This window comes from Solenopsis invicta, chromosome 12 (assembly GCF_016802725.1).
Source record: "Solenopsis invicta isolate M01_SB chromosome 12, UNIL_Sinv_3.0, whole genome shotgun sequence".
Lineage (NCBI taxonomy): Eukaryota > Metazoa > Arthropoda > Insecta > Hymenoptera > Formicidae > Solenopsis > Solenopsis invicta.
Genome location: NC_052675.1, coordinates 8,152,370 through 8,169,166, shown reverse-complemented (window position 1 = coordinate 8,169,166; position 16,797 = coordinate 8,152,370). Strand labels below are relative to the sequence as shown.

General features: G+C 48.2%; 1 protein-coding gene across 8 annotated transcripts in view; it reads left to right on the top strand.

Annotated features, from left to right (window-relative positions):
• LOC105198494 (paired box protein Pax-8) overlaps window positions 1–16,797 on the top strand; it is a 165,996-nt gene that overhangs the window by 54,963 nt on the left and 94,236 nt on the right. For 7 of the 8 annotated variants that reach the window (XM_039455721.1, XM_039455723.1, XM_039455722.1 and 4 more), the window contains one exon: window positions 15,895–16,200. In XM_039455721.1, coding sequence (XP_039311655.1) covers window positions 15,895–16,200 — 306 coding nt within the window. The remainder of the gene's footprint in view (window positions 1–15,894; window positions 16,201–16,797) is intronic. The other variant, XM_026137162.2, reaches the window with a different exon arrangement.

The following is a 16,797-nucleotide window of genomic DNA, read 5'->3' as shown; positions in this document are numbered from 1 at the left end:
GTGACTTCTCATTTGCCGGGAGTTACGAGCACGACTTCCCTACTATCAATCACGTCGCGATTTATTTCAACGTTTCGTTACACATTACCGTTAGCGGTAGAAACAATCAGGAGATATGGCATAGGATCGGCATGACGACCGACACGGCGAGGTGTGACGTTTGTGGGAAGAGTAGCGACGACGCGACGACGAAAAGCGGGTCGGGAGCGTGGTAATTACTATTGTCGATTGATCTCACTTTTCTATCTAACTCTGGTGTCCCAAGGATATGCGAATATATTCGTTAATCGGGGAACGCATGTCCAAGGGGAGAACGACGACGATATGCATCACGAGAGGTTCTCACGACGCGTTAAGGCGGACTAATTGGAGGTGCGCGTCGCGATAGTATGCTCGATTAATAGAGCGTGCGCCTCTCGGTACATGGCACCAACTACGAGCGAGTCTGTGGAATGACTCGTGAAAATCAGACTCGGGGGAAGAAGCGTGCATTACTCGATCTTTTTTTTTTTTTTTTTTTTTCGAACGATACGCGCACTCCGCGCGCGTTCGTCAGTGAAAGAAAAAGCGACGTGTGAGCTCGATGAAGAAAGAGAGTTAGTCTTTTATTATATTACGTTACATTAATTAAGTTGCCTTTGTCTATATGACGCAAACCGTCTCTCGCAGCGCTTAGAAAAGATACCGCGATTATTACTCTGGCGCGACGAGAAGCGGAATATTAATTTTTCCCGTAACGTTCGATGGCATTGTGTGCGCCTTCTTGGCGGAAATTGCGCGATTTACAATATTTTCACCGCGCGAATGATAAAAGATGCCTCCGATCGTTATCAAGTTTTATTGTGAACGTTTGCACGCGCGCGTTATACATATATCAGCCGCGCTTTTAACAAGGCGCAGTTGAGCGCGCGTAGTTTAACACTTGTGGCACGCACCATTGCACCAAATGGTCGGTTGTAGCCGCGCGCGCCGCTTGTTTAACAATCATTATTTGCGAGCCCGTAGGTATATCCGCCGATATCGCGCGCAGATCAAATCGAATCTGTTTGCGGCCGGCTTTGCGACTCACCCGCATTGTATTCGCGGACGACTTCGAGCCGCGATTTCGAGAGATCGATTCACATAAACCACCTCGTCCTGGCCGTCGGCTACCACCATTGATCGCGCATTTTTCACGCGTCACTCTTCTTCTCGCAACTTTGCGCGATAAATGCTCCATATTTGCAATTCATTTTACACATTGGATCCGTGTCGTACTTTGAGATGAAGTCACAAATAAAAATCGAGATACAAAGTGTTGAGTCAAGAGCCGAAGCCGAAATTAATCCACGCTAATTTATGAAATTAGGCAGCGAAATAAAAGACGATATAAACCTGACTTTTGGAACGACGTTGGTAGTGCGAGGTGCTTCTTTCCGGTTAGCTCGCTATACTTGGTCGCATTAATTCAAATCTCTTCGCGACGCCAATTAAGAAGGGACGTACGGGGCATCTAGCAGTAATTCACGGATATTACCGCGACGCGCAGTGCAGCGTGCTCTCACATGCGCGCACACTGGTGCATACAAGCTCTTGTGTCCTTAACACCGTGTATATATCGTTCGCGGGTACCTTATAAACGTCGCGTTCACTTCGCGAGTGACTTTATGTGCGCACCATCCTGCCCTGCTCGCCGTTGCCTCGCCGATCGTCCTTATCCTTACTGCGTGTGATAAAACAACTTGCTGCCGGGCGACGATACATTGTACATGGTACAGATGGCATACGTGGACTTTAATCGGGAATTTTTTTTTTGCAAACGGACGTATGAATACACACGCGAATACAAAAGTATCTTATAAAATCTTCCGAGTTGTAATCTAATCGAAAAAAAGCTGGTAAAAGGTCGATATTTAATCTCGATTTGAGTGATTTTTATCCAGTAGTTTTTAGCATTGAATTGGATAAACGTTTGCCTCGATGTCTTTCGTAGCGTTGTGAGTTACATAAATCAGTTTTATGTTGAAATTCAAGCAGCCCGAGTTACGAGCAACGAAACAAGTGGTCCCGTTTCGATCGTAAAATAAAAGACAGTTAAAAGCCACTGTTATGCGTTTGCTGTGTGCCTGTCCTACAGAGATTCTAGATCCCATTTTTGCCGCATACACTTGACGCTAAATATATTCATCTGTGATGTTGAGCTTTATTTACCTACCAGCGCGATCGCACACACGGTATGAAATATGTGATAAAACTGTTGACCACGGTAATAATACTTTGCATTAAATGCGCGGCAAGAGAATGCAGGTCAATGTCGCTGCAATACCGCACAGATTTCGCCACTGCCTCGCCGATATAGCAATAGTCACTTGTAAAAAGATCGACACACATATATATATGTATGTATGTATGTATGTATATATCTTGCGATTTGTAAAACGTGCGAGTCCGCCTGCTTAGCATCCCAACTTGTTTTGTCATTGGCGAGGAAGGGTGACATTTATCTGCGACCTTCAGGTGTTATCGTAATTTTATTCCATTTATCGTGTCCACCGCAACGACAAATCACGCGCTTCGCGAGGAAGCCTCACGAATACGACTCTTAATTTTCCCTCAATTACGGCGCCACGGGCGGATGCCGGGCGAGTCGTCCGACAGGAAAAAGAGGAATTCGATGTTCGTTGGGAGCATCCGGTCCGACGCGACCGGAGGGAAGCCGCGACTCGTGAGAGTGAAATGGTAAACGAGATACGTGCCGGGAACGGGGCAGAGGCGAATTTAATGGCGGTGAATTTTGGGATCCCGAAAGAATCAGAGACTCGTTTCGTCGTTAAGCCCTGGCTAACAATGAGCGCTCGTGTCGGCTGGTCCGATAAAAACCTTGTCGACTTCCTGCGTATGTGCGCCACCCGCCTCTCCCCAAGGTTGTTGCCACATTACGTGTCAGGCAGACACTGGCCGACTCCGCGCGCGCGGTGGAACTTGCGCCGCGATATCTCTCTCGACTAATCAACCCGTCAAGGCTGTTCACGAAAGCGTGCGGAACATCTAGAAGTGCTCGCTCCGATCGTGCGACCTTTGAGATAGAGACGAATGGCTGCGTAAAATCTGGTCTGACGAACGGTCAACGTTAACATTGGCTTAATACCACATTTTTACGGCACGGCTGGACAAACGCAGGCTTTTGAGCAAACTGTTCAGCAAGCTGTCCAGATAACGATACGATTATGATACGCTTATTAGGATCGATTATAATTTGCGATTAGAGTAAATTCATATTAGAATATTTATTTCATATTTTCTCGCGCGTTTGCCGTCCAGTTACACATTTTATAGTTTTACGAGCGTAGAGGCAGGCGTAGAACGCGTAAATTGCGAAGATCGTTGCTTCGCCTGCATAACGTAGGAAGACGCGTTAACTGCCAGCACCGTTAACACGTAACGTCATAATATAGAAGTGATACACCGCGATTACACGGAAAAACGCCTCGATCGGCGCGTCCAGGGTATTGTTTCGACTCGGCACTCGGGGCGTCCCGCGAGATCTCGACTATCGATCCGGCCGGGACCGGGACTTCTTCTTCCTGGTACCCGCCGAGTGGACGTCGACTGCCTTCGGCGACGGATCTCGGGGATCCGGCACGAACGTTCACGTGCGTTCACGTGTACCGCGCACGTACGTGAACCGCGGTGGCGTGGCCGATCCGCGCAACTCGGAACGTAACGCACGTGTATATATGCACCGATCTACGTGCATCTGCATCGCTGCACGTGCGCGTCGACGCGACGCGGGCGCGTAAGTCCGTGCTCGTGTTTGCGCGAATCGCGGATGTATGTACGTGCGCCGTCTTCTCGTGTGTACGGTAAAGCGGAATTGCCGGGCGGAGGCCGCCCTCGCAATGGGTAAGAAGCGCTTATTTCGCTTACGATGTAAGCTCCGGGCTGTTGGGTGTAACGCGGAATTGCACTCGAAGGTAGACATGGTGCGCAGCTTGGCACTAGCGTTGGCTAAAACTGTAGTAAATAATCGATCTGCCCGATAAAATCCACGAGAGAAAGAGAGAGAGAGAGAGAGAGAGAAAAGAGATATCGAATTTTAAGCCGTTGTCTATCAGTGGTTTTTATACTCTTTTTTTTCTATCCTATCCATCTATCCCTGGCATGCGTCTTTTGCTCGTATTATGAAAAAGGCAGCAGCGTTTCAAAAAGGATCGTTATAACTACAAGTTATAAAATAGTGAAAGGACCGGCGAAAGCAATGAGAGCGACCTTTTTTCTGGCTGCGTGACGAATTCGCGCCACGCGTATAACGCGCTGGAACTGCTACCTCGGCTGCGACACTTCACGGATGCCGAAAGCCTCCGTTCAAAGGCGGACATCCCGCCTTCTTTCTTGCGACTCGCCGCCGATCTCGTCGCGGCTAACTGACGGTTTTGCTAGCGTATTTATGACGAGAAAAGAAGAATCTTCGATGAATCGATCGCGACGCAATTGATCCGGCGTTCTCACTTTTCCGCGGAATGACCGCTTCTTCGAAAATAGTCGCCGCGCCGGCGCGGCGCGACGGAGAGAGCGCACTGCGATCAGTCTCTTTGTTAGAGCGAGTCCAAGTATTATGAGTCGACCTTCTTTAAACTTATTGAAGAATTTAGGTCGAGCACTTTGAAAAAAAAGAGTAGTAGCAAAGTAAAGAATATGTTTTTATTCACGTACGATATGAAAACACTTTGTGGTACGATGGCACGATGCCAATAATTATTGCTTTGAAATCCATTGAAAGTAAAAAATTCTTTCATTATTATTTGCAGCGTGTATATCATTTTTGTGTGTACTTTGCTTGAAGCTTAAATCGTAAACGTTTTGATGTAAATAACAAAAGAAAAATACAAAAGAAGAGAAATTAAATTTGGACGATGGTTATTCTATGATGTTAGGCATGTAAAATGGGTTCAGATTGCCCCGGCAGAGATAACTTGGCAAAAATAGTCGGCCGCTGCCGATAAATCGCGGAATAATATAGAAATGATCGACAACACCCGAGGCCGGGCGGCGTTCTTCCTGCAGACCCGGGCAACGCGATCATAGACCACATATCGGCGTGCGGCGAGCAAAGTCGGTCATCATCCACGAATCCAGTTACTCCGCGGTGTGCTGACCGGCAATCGATTCGTCTCCGTCGGGCATAACCGATCCGTCGAGTATCGGGCTTTCCTGCGTTTAGGCGCGTTGGCGTTTCACCTGTACACACCTGTACGTCTCGTGTACGAACGAACGAACGCGCATAACACCACCTCCGCCCGATATACCTGGGCGTCCCCATTTATGAATGAGACGTTTCACTGCATCAGATAGATTGGCCACGATATCTTTCTCTCTCTCTGTCTCTTTTTTTCTATCGTTCTCGCTATCTTTCGTTTCTTTGCTCTCGATCGGCGGTCCTTGATCGTGATCCACAAAGCATCGCGACAGGTCGTTCCAGCTTTCGACCGAGATAGGTACGCGCATCCCTCCCCCGCGTCGAGTTCAATTTTAGCTTTTCACTTTTCTTCCGCGCCAGACCGTTTTCTGTTACCCTCGTATTATTATACGATAGCCGTACCCTTGCGTTGATAGAAGAGCTAGAGAATACAGGTGGATAGATCAATATTGGTTTCATAGACGATCGAGGGAACCAAGGGGGTCCGGCGGTAAGGGGGGAAAGAGCGAGAAAGCCGATTATGGCAGAGGTGGATGGGCAACAAAAAGCGAGCGGTGCCTGCGGTGGACGAGTTTCCCATGAAAGGGGGGGCGGAGGACGCGGGGGCAGGATGTGCCAGGACCAATCAATTGTACACGCCGGTCTCCTTCTTCTCTCTCCTACTCCTCCGCCTCGGTATTTTTCTTTCTCTTCTATCTTCGCATTCTTTTCCTTTATCGGAACCGCTGTTTTCCTTAGTGATCACTTTTCTGCGATCAATCGCCTCGATACCGAATCTGAACTACGTTTTTTTTTTTTTTTTTTCAAAAATCGAAGAGATCATTTCATACCTGTGCATATGCATCGATCTTTATTTTACGCTTTTAACTGTACCGATCTTTAGCTTTCTTTCATTCGACCTCTGCGATACCGTTGTCTTGCCGATATAACTTTCATAACAGAAAATACTACTATTTTAGAAACTATTTTCGAAGAGAGAACTACTTTTAAACGTACGATTCCGTTTTCGCACAGGCATCATCGTCTCTTACGGTTTTCGAGATGCGACGGCTAAAAGACTCTCTGATCCTATCGTAGTCATCACGCTTTATATTCCGCGCGCGCGGGCGCGCGCGAGCCGCTACTTCGCCGTCTGGTTTCCCGGTCGAAGATCGTGAAAGTGTAAGAAACTGCGCGGCGGCGGCAGCGGCTATCGGCCGACGATCGCGAAAAATGCAAGGTGGCACGCGGCCTGGACCTTCACTGACTGCAATGCAAGCGACGGAAAGCGTTGGGTGGGCGGACTGACAACCAGAGAAGGCGACTGAACCGGTAACCCGGACTGGACTGGCGACCTATAATGGGGCCTACTTGGAATCGTCGTGATCTCTCAGGCGCCACGCGAACCTCGCGAATGTCGGAAGAGAGACGTTCTAGTAACCAGCGATTCCCGTCACGCACGTATGTGCTTGCAAAGCTAAGCGCGGTCGACCCCCTAGATAGATTGAAACAGAACCACGGAAGAGAAGGGAAAAGGTCATAGGAAGACGCTGAAAATGAGATTTAACATTTTTAGCAGCTTTCCAATAGTTTCTTTTACGCGTTAATCATGAAGGGAATATATAAGAAGTTTTAATCGCTAATAGAATTTCGAATTAAGCGTATGAATTTCTAAAAGTATGTCTTTGCTTCATACAGCTTAGCATGTCGCCTCAAGTTTTTCGAATAATAAGTCCAAGCGGTAGAAAACTATTGCGAATCAAATGGATAGATTTTATCCCGAGCAGAATTTTGTTAACGCTCCTCAATCTCGTATAAATTTTTTGAAAGATCATCTTGGGCCAAGCCTTCTTTTAATCCTTTCATACTCGTTCGTATCTACCTTTGCACGTACGTATAATGTCGTGGCTCATTAGTTAGTGCTCTAGTATCGTTGTTACGCGTGACAATCTCCCGCGGATGGTCGCCCGCGATGATTTACACTCGACGAGTCGCTCTCGCGCGTTCGGCACGCAGTCGCATTCCGCTGCAGGTGCGCGTGCATTCATCCAGGACATCCGACGAGGATGCACGATCGTTCGACGACAGGCACCGTCGAAGGCAAAAAGGAGGAAGCGTGGTCTCAGTCCCTGCGGCCGGGGACTGATCTTCTTGAGAAGGGATGCGCGCGCGATGTTACAGTTAGGCAGTGTGTATAATTCAGCCGATTATATACCTGATCGCAAACGATCACGGCATTGTCGTGACGATCCAGAGAGAGCAGTCGCACAATGAATTTATCGATTATACGACTTGGCTCTCGTACCAGTTTACCGTTAATGCGCGTGGAGAAGTCTCGATAAAAATCGAGAATCGACATCAACATGACCGAGACGAAACGATATTTTCTTATGACGAAATTGTTTTTTTTTTAGCATTCTGAATCGAGCGTCAACAGCAGTAAAAGTAAATACGTGAATGAATAAAAAGTATCAGCTTATAAGAATTATTAACAGAAAACTGCACAAATGTGAATTAAAATGGATAGTGAGATGAAATTAATCGCGGTATTAATAACGAGAATGAAATTGTAGCGCTAATAACATCCCTGTTCCTCACATCCACATTGCTTACGCCCTAGCCTAAGAAAATATCGACAATGCGAGATCGAAATCGAAGCGCACCGCGATGCAAGATGTACCTTCGACGTGTAACGATCGGGATTACTCAGTGCACCGCGCGGAATTTCTCGGCAGCCTAGCCGGCTTTTCTATATTCACGCACGATCGTCGCATCAACTTGGCGCGCTCTGGCTCGAATCGCGAAGTACCCCGCGAGCCCTGCGTCACATCGCGTCGCGGAATAAGATTACTAAAAAGTGACCGACGGCGACGCGGCGATCAGTCTCGTCGGTGCACTTAATTCTAACTTCCCCTTTTACCGCCTTCTCGTAATCGTGATCGCGGCCACCTCTCTAGTCACCTACGCCTCTCTCAATTGCCTTTCCCCTGCCCTCGTCCTATAGGCAAGCTCGAGCTGAGCGAGCGAGGCGACCGAGCCGGCCATTACGCGGCTAGATGGCCGATTCGATAGACGATTGACTTTGTAATTATCAAATGGTGGTCGATTAAGGGCCAGTCGCTGATTGATGGCCGTGTGTAACCACACACGCCGCGCCGCGCTGCACCGACGGCGACGCCTTTTTGCCGAGCTCGGCCATTAACGCTTCTAATGATCGGGAATTACGCGGATCGATGATATCGTCCTGTTGCGAATCGCAAGAAAGTGAGCGCGATATTACGTTGGATCGGCGGCAGCCTCCGTCGGTTCGCTAACCCAGGTCTCGCCGTCGATCCATTTCTCACTTTAACGCTTGTATCAAGATGCGTTAGATATTGCAGTTTTGCAGAAATCTAATAGTCGAAGATCTCGAGTGTGCGGGATGATGTAAATGTCATTAGAATCGAGCAGTTTATGATAATTATGGCCCAGTATATATAAAATTTTTTCGATTTACAGGTTTTCGTTTAATACGTCAACATTAAATTATTATAGCTTGGCTGAAACCAATGAAAATTGGTTTCCGCCGATACTTTTGAGTCGTACACATCATTGGCGAAAATATCACGAGATAGAGATATTTCGAGACTAAAGAAATCGCCAAGATAGAGGAGCGGATAATCGCGGCAACCGGTATTTATAGGGAATGTAGATGTAATCGTCGGTTCCGGGACTCGGGAGAACGGACGGGAGGAGGACGCTGCCGCGCCGTTACCAGATGCGGCGGCGGCGGCGGCTGATCGTTGCACCGATGGCGGTGGGATGCACCTTGGTGCCTGTTACCTGCTACCTTGTGCCGCATGACGCCGGACGGGCCGAAGGGAGCGACTTGGGATTAGTCCGACGGTGGCACGTGCCGCACGGCCACAGGTGGCTCTTTAAAACTCACTTGTCCGCCTCCTTCGCGGTCTCTGCCGGTTTCGCCGTTAGAAAATTGTAATTGAAAGCTCGAGCCTCGCAAAGAGACTAAGATTAGCTAAGATAGCGATACTTATATCCGATAGCGTTATCGCGCGTGTAAACAGCGTGTAAACAGCGTGTCTTTCCGAATGTAAAACGTGTCCCAGTTAAAAACATATGGTGCAAAAATTTAAAGTGATATGAGACAGATGTACAATCCGCAGCTCCGTATAAACGTGCACGATAATTTTCCCAATCTTCCTCATTATTTTGTATATTTTCTTAACGCTTATTACGCTTCTCGTTCGTGTTCCGTTGCCGTTGACAAGTGCAACGTTGTATCGGATTAAATAGACTATGCGAGATAAGTGTTGGCGCGGGCAAAAAAAGACGAGACTATCTCAGCTTAGGATAGTAGTGTCTTCCGGCGAACGGTGGCGAGCTTTATAAATTAGGATCGGACGACCGAGTACTGTTAACCGTTCCAGGATGCCGGTGGAGTCCTGGTGGTATCAGTGTTTCTCGATACCAGTCGTCTCCTTCTCTGCTGGCCAGGAACAGGGAAACCGCACGCTCGATAGATCGTTCACGGTCTGAATTCAAGGTTGGACACGCGGCTAATTGTAATAAATATCCCACACGCGCACACGCGGCTCGCGAGGCTTAACTGTATGAGAAATAACGTGTCGGATATATATCGGTACTCGTTTTCTTCTTTCGAAAGCGACTTGTATCCCGCCCCTGGCTCGTGATCGTATATATTCCGCGGGACAGCCGTGCGCAACAAGCAACAAGCTACTACTTTATTGCAGGTGACTCCGCTGATACTCGCCTGCCCATCTCAACCTTTCGTTCTTCCCTTTGCAACGGAAAACCGGAATTGGAAGCGCGATTCCTGCGTGGTGAGCCAATCAAGCGACGGCGGCGGTCGGCTCGGCGCGGACTCCTCATCGAGCTCCTAGAAACAGGGATTCCGTGCTCTCCCGCGAGGAGCAATATTGCCGCGCGTATCTCGTTGTCCGTCTTACCGTTACGCGGTCGTACTATTCGAAGGCGAACCTATCGGCGAGTCTATCGCGCGCGCGCGCGCGCGCGTGCATTTATTCGTTCCATTAATATATCTAATACACTCGCGATTTTATCTCGCCCCGCGCACGTGCGTTAACTTCTGCGCGTTATGGAACAACCAACCAACCAACCACGTCGCGACGACTAGGCAACGTATCTCGGCAATGTACGGTTTCGCGGCATCGGCGGTAAACAGGTCTACATACTACGGCTTCAACGCGGTCAAACGCATTCTTTCGCTTTATATATTTTGCTTGATAATCATTCCCCGCCAGGTATCAACGTGTAACGATACGTTGCTTCACTTTATTCGTCGCATCTCCAACCCTGAAACAATTTTCAAGACTACACGATCGTGATTCCGTTAATACGACGGTTTAAGATCCACTTGGAAACCTAAAGTTTGCTATTACATGGAAAATGTGTAACGCGTCCAGGGCGCAACGCCGCGCCGTCGGACGTTGATCAGGTGTTTTTCTCACTCGTCCCCCTCTGCCGCGGCCCGTGCAATTACAACCTTTGAAATTGCAGTGTATTACAAGAATGGTCCGTTCGCAAAGAAAACAGTGTCCGCGCTCACCTGTTACACCCACGCGGCCACGACGAGCGACGGTGCGGCGATGGCGGGATATCGAGACATTCGCGCACGTACGGACACGCAAGGGAGCACGTTAATGGCACGTGCCACAGGTGGTTCTTCGAAAGTCACTTATCCACGAAAGCCGCGCGCGTCTCTTTCCCTTTTACTCGGACCGGCTCTTCTCTCTCTTTCTCTCTGGTCGTTCTCGCGCAACTTATATTTACCTACATACGTCCCTCTCCATGACGGGAGTCCCGGCCGCCAACGACGAGAGAACTGGAATTACTTGACCCGGCCTGGTGCGTGCAGCAGACAAACCGCCGCTGTCGATCGGGATAGCGCAACGCGCTGTCAGACACGACCGATATAGCTGCGAGTGTAAATGCACTCGCGTATATCTCACGTGGGTTGCTCTCTCGCCATGCTCCAGTAGGCTCGTGAATTTTTGTTCATTAACAGGACACCGCGCGCGCTATGCCACAGGATTGTCGATCGCTGTAGCGTGCGCTGCACGGTATCAGGGTACAGCGTCCGATAACGATGCTCGGCCTTTGCGATCGGTTCTCGATAGCGCATGCCGGATAAAAAAAGAAAAGAAGAACAAATCTCTTCTCCTAGAAGAGAATAACGATTGCGACGACAAAGTAAAGACACTGATGTGATTTTAGTGCATCCCTTTTCGAATTAATCAGCGATGAAATTTCATGTTTTTTTTTTTTTTGATGGTTGTGCGGTGATAATAATGATTGCGTGGGCGTGCTGACAGCTGACTAATGTATACAAGCGCAAATGTAGATATATGCGTTTGTGGTTTGCTGGTGAGCTGATATAACGCGCGCGTTTACGTGGTGGCCAAGTACGGGTAATGGGGTTAATGAATGAGAAAGAAAAAAAGGCATTTTCTTGTCGCTTAAAAGCTCGATCGAACATGTTTGATGACCATGTCTACTAGAGTACTTGTTGAATATTTAAATATAAACATTTATATTGAATTTTCTCACAGATAAAGGACGAAAAGGCAAATCGATCATTTTTCCATCGTCGTCTGCTTAAATTTGCATTTTATCGTCAAATTTTATCGTGAGAAAGAATGCGATCCGTGGAAACACGGAAGTGCAAAAATCCGCGAGTAGTTCTCGCAAATCCCAGAGAAGATCGTCAAGATTGTCGGCATTCCGAACCGCAATCCCAGATCAGATTAATAAACATGACGGGCGGCGATCGAGGCGCCGGCCGTCCCGTGAAAACTGGACTGCTCCCCTCGGCAGGATAGGCGATATACGCCACGAGAAGAGCTTCCCAGGATTCCACCGTGGATTCCTGGCGGGAGTGTTCGTTTATGGACCGAAGAGTTGCATAATGTATCGACGTTTTTGTCCGTGAGAGTCCGAAGCCGAGCGCGTAGTTGGCGAGCGCGTACGAACGCGCTGTCCCGTCACGAAGAGCGCGCACACGGTGGAGGATACGCGTGTACGCACCTACGCCTCTTCTTCTTCGTAGGTGTTCGCTTTACGGAAGCTGAGAGAGAGAGAGAGAGAGAGAGAGAGAGAGAGAAAGGAGCACGGCCGGAGTTGTTCCTCGCTCGAGCAATTCCTTGATGCATATTGTCACGCGTTGTTAAGTCCCGAGAGCACCGCTATTACCAACCAGTTGGGATATCGACGCTGAAGCGAAGGCAGAAGAGCGAAGATATAGAGTATAGAAGGTAGCTGCACGGCTTCCTCCGACTAGTTGAACTGCTAGCTGGCCTCGGATCATTACTGTTTACGTAAGAGAAAGAGAGACCTGCGTGCCATAGATATCGTCCCTTGGTTTCTCCTCTTTGAGTAACCAAAAGGAAGGCACATCTGATGAATTGAACGTTTTAATAGGTTTTCGACGAGGAATACCACTTGACGCGGCACCGTCAATTGTGCAAATCTTTTCGTGAGTGAAAGCAAGAACGTCAAGAATAATTGGCTATTGTAAACAGTGAGATAACTCGCCGTAATATCGGTCGTTAAAGAAAGCTTATTTCATTCATCTAAATTATCCGACGACATTTTTGCAATCAGCCTTATTGACCATACGCTCTAATTAAAAGAGAGTTACTTCAAACAGATGGATCGTCAGTTATCTATCTTTGCGAGATCATTCGTGATATCGACCACACGTGAGATACTCATCGATCGCGTATGCAAACGCGGGTCTCGTTCATAGCTGGAACCCAGCTATGAACGCCAGTCCGTTTTCAAGATGGTATGGCATGGCGCGGAGCGTTTTCTGCGTCCCCTCCGACAGTTACCTCCGTCCTTAAGACGTACAGAGCAGACGGGCGGCTGCGGCGCGGTGGCGCGGCGCGGCGCGGCGCGGCGCGGCGTGGCGTGGCGTGGCGGGCCGGTTTCGTAGTGTGGCCCGTGAGAGGGCCCAGTTAGTAAAGTACGCGGGCGTTCAGGGCGGCCGTAAACAATGGTTTTAGCGAGTGCGTATGCGCCGTGGCCGGTTGGAGAAGCGCTGGTGGCCGACTCCCACGGTTTATAAGGGATAAGTCTCTTTCTAAGACTGGTCTTTACGCGTACTTTGGCCGTCTACGACTCACCCACTTTGCTTTACTTAAGACCGTTCGTGGCCTAAGTCGCTGGCCGTTTCATCGCCGCCGCTGCCGCCGCCCCCGCCCCCCTCGCTGAACGATCAGCGTCTGCCTTCTCTTATAACCGACGTTTACTCGCTGTAGTGTAGCCTCGCTACATTCCCAACCTCCATTAGGGAGGGCTCCGCACGACGTTGGTAGCACGAGTCCAGCACGCAGGAGAAGCGAGTTTTGCTAGGAAACTGCAATGTTAAACAATCATCCTTGGCGCTCTCATTGCCGGATAATCTGAACGTCGATGTAAATAGAAAACGGGCCTTCGTTCCGGCCTTTCTTGCTGCTGGAAAACGGTTGGGAAATTGAGAGCGCAATTTTGACGTTTCCTCCCCGTGGATCCGTTTCGCTTTTTTAGTCGAGTTAAAATTGACACTCTTAGCTTCCACCGTTGGGATTAGCGTGGCAAACGATTTAGTCGGATTGACTCCGCGAGGATCTGAGAGTGATACCTCAAGGAGTTATTTGTAAATTGCCGAGCAGAGAAATTCTTCGTAGAATCTGGTGCAAATAAGATAAACGATGCTTGTTTTCACACGCTTTGTAAATTTACGCTCTTGTATACGATTTACATGTTCTATAAATCACGTCGATTTTCGAAAAGTATACAAATCTATTATTTCGTATGGCGGAATAAAACGACTTTCCCTTGGTGGAGACTTGCGTTTCGAGAGTACGCGACCGACTTCCCCACGCAAATTAGAACCTGTCAAGTTTTAATCGTCGACGAGAATACAGAGGCAGCATGCTTGCTACGGTGGACAGTCGTTGACCGCAGACGATAACCGTTCCCAGTCTCACTCCCACGCATTATGAGATCCGCGTGTTTCGCGACGTAAAACGGCGGAACGCGGGAGCAGTTTCGAATTTCACGGATGGTCGCCCGATGACGATTGGTGCACTCGATGGTTGCACCTGACTCTCGAGGCTTCCTCTCTTTGCTCTTTCCCTCGCAGAGAAGTGTAATGGACCCCACGGAATACGTCCGCGGGAACAGGAAAACGAACTGTATCGATATTATTTTTACCAGCACCGAACGCTTACATTATACCTACATTTGCGGAATGCAGAGAGCGGTAAACGTCGATAAATACGCGATCGAGTTGAGCGCGAGTAGTATCTCTTATATCGCTTTGCACTTATTATAACGCTCGATTTTTATATCGCCGAGATAGAGATATCATCGTGATTAATGATAGCTGCAGTAAAATTTAGCGAAGCAGGTGATCGCACGTTTTACAACAGAGGAAATATTGCTGAATGTCTGGATAAAGGAGTTTGACAAATAGATCGCTGTAATCTAAGACAGAGGCTTGCGTTACCCCCGCAGTTGGCTGGCTCCTCTTTTTTTTTCTTCTTTTTTTCGGTACTGTAGCAGCTGCAACGCGCGTCGCGAGAATCCGTGATCGTCCGAACCTAGACAATGCATTCGCCGTCGCCGAGATGGAAGAACGGCCCGACTATATAGTAGATAAACGTCGCCGACAGCGTGGACGAAATTACGCTCCATTCATCCTTTCATTCATCCGAGGGATCTCACCTTGCTGCCTCCCGTAGCCTTCCAACCTAGCCATCGCTGGTGTGTCGCTCACTCTCCGCGGCGGCCTCCTCTCGACGTAATAAGCAAAAAAGATCACCCGGCCAGGCCATTACGTAGAAAGGAACGAAGAAATTATCTACTCCGCGCGTAAAAAGCGTGGCAAAGGCAATTCCACCGCGGTTGGACCACCGAGACTTATTTTTGTGATCCCGCCTGCCGCGTGGGGCTCTCTTGCCGATCCGTGGTACGCCTAGATCGGCTCGGGACTTTGTCTACGGTATTCTTGCACCATTGATTCGACTGCGAGTCACTGACCGAAAATCCGTGCCCGTTGCTCGGCGGAAACTCGGAACCGCCGAGTCCATTCGCGTACTCTCGGGAGCAATGACGACTACGACGAAATCATCAAATTTTTCTTTACAGAGAAAATTGATTATTTTTTCCGATTAACCGAATTATTCTGTGGCGGTTATACAGGCACAACCCTCGTGCCAAACGGTACATTTATTTTGAATATACAGACAATGTATGTAACGCCTATGGATCGATTAACTCGAATAGAACAATTGCTACTCTTATCGTTTATTTTTTTATATGTATGTAATATATTTTATTTAACAAAGTAAATTATGAATGTATTTATCTCGCTTCTGCATGCATACATAAATAATTTTTTTGTCAGTACAAATAATCAAGCGAGAATTAATTAACATAACAGACTAACGGCAAAAAGTAAATAAATACTTTGATCTCGTAATATTTTTCCGAAAGAAATATTATGAAAGGAACAATCTGAAGTAACGAAAGATAGGATGTAGCCGATCCAAGGAGCGTGGAGTGAATTCTGAGGTACATATCGTGACAGTAGTATGCATGACAGATTACTACTGAGCACGCGATTAAAGATATAATTTCAAAGTTAAAGGACTCTTGGGTTTTTCTTTCGATGCCTCACCATCTCAACGTACCATCGTTTCTTTTCTTTTCAGAAGGCGACGAGGAGTTGAGCGGACGCCTCGTCCAACTCGGCGAGGTGCTGTCCGAGATAGAGGAGGGTGGCGGGAGAAGAGGGTTGGAAGGAGGGTGGCGTGCTATGATCAGCATGGAGCTTCCGGCACACGCGACACAGCATGGTGCTCTACACCTGGGGGTCGGAGTTGGGGTCAATCCGGGTGACCCAACCGGAAGTGCCTTAGCCGCCATTCACCCGCATCCCCAGGACCCTCTAGCCCTCCACCATCATAATCATGGCGCTACGACACCCGGAGGTATGCATGAGGACTCCAAGAAAAAACGTATGTTTCTTCTTACGAATCCACTTGTTTCACTATGTAAAACGTTAAGGCGATTATCGCAAGAGGCCGGTAAAAAATTTGAAAATTCTTTTTGATCGTAGAAAAAGTTGCGCCTTTAGAATCAATTGGAGAATTGCCTTCACAATGAATGAGATATGAATCAGTTCTTGCGATAATCAATATTTATTAATGTAGTTGTAACTACACATAATCGAATGTAATGATTAACGTAAATGTTGCAGCAATCGTTTCTTTTTCTTTTTTTCCGTTTTTTTTTTTTTCGTATTATCGGCCAATATCGCATGAATTCTTGACCGCCGCGAGATAGACGCGATACAACACAACCAATAATTAACCTGCCTTTCGATATCGCGCTCGACGATTGCTCCGACATCGAGAACGGGACAGCGTACGCGTCAATCGACGTACGAGCGAACGAACGTGGCTCAAACACGAGCACCGGTGCGCAGCCGATAGGAATGTCGTAGTTGCAAAAAAGTGCAGGCACGTGCCTCGCGAAATACCGGCGATAAATCTTCGTCCACGCGCGGCGACGCTTCCATTACCAACGACTTATGCGCACGCGATGACGATGCA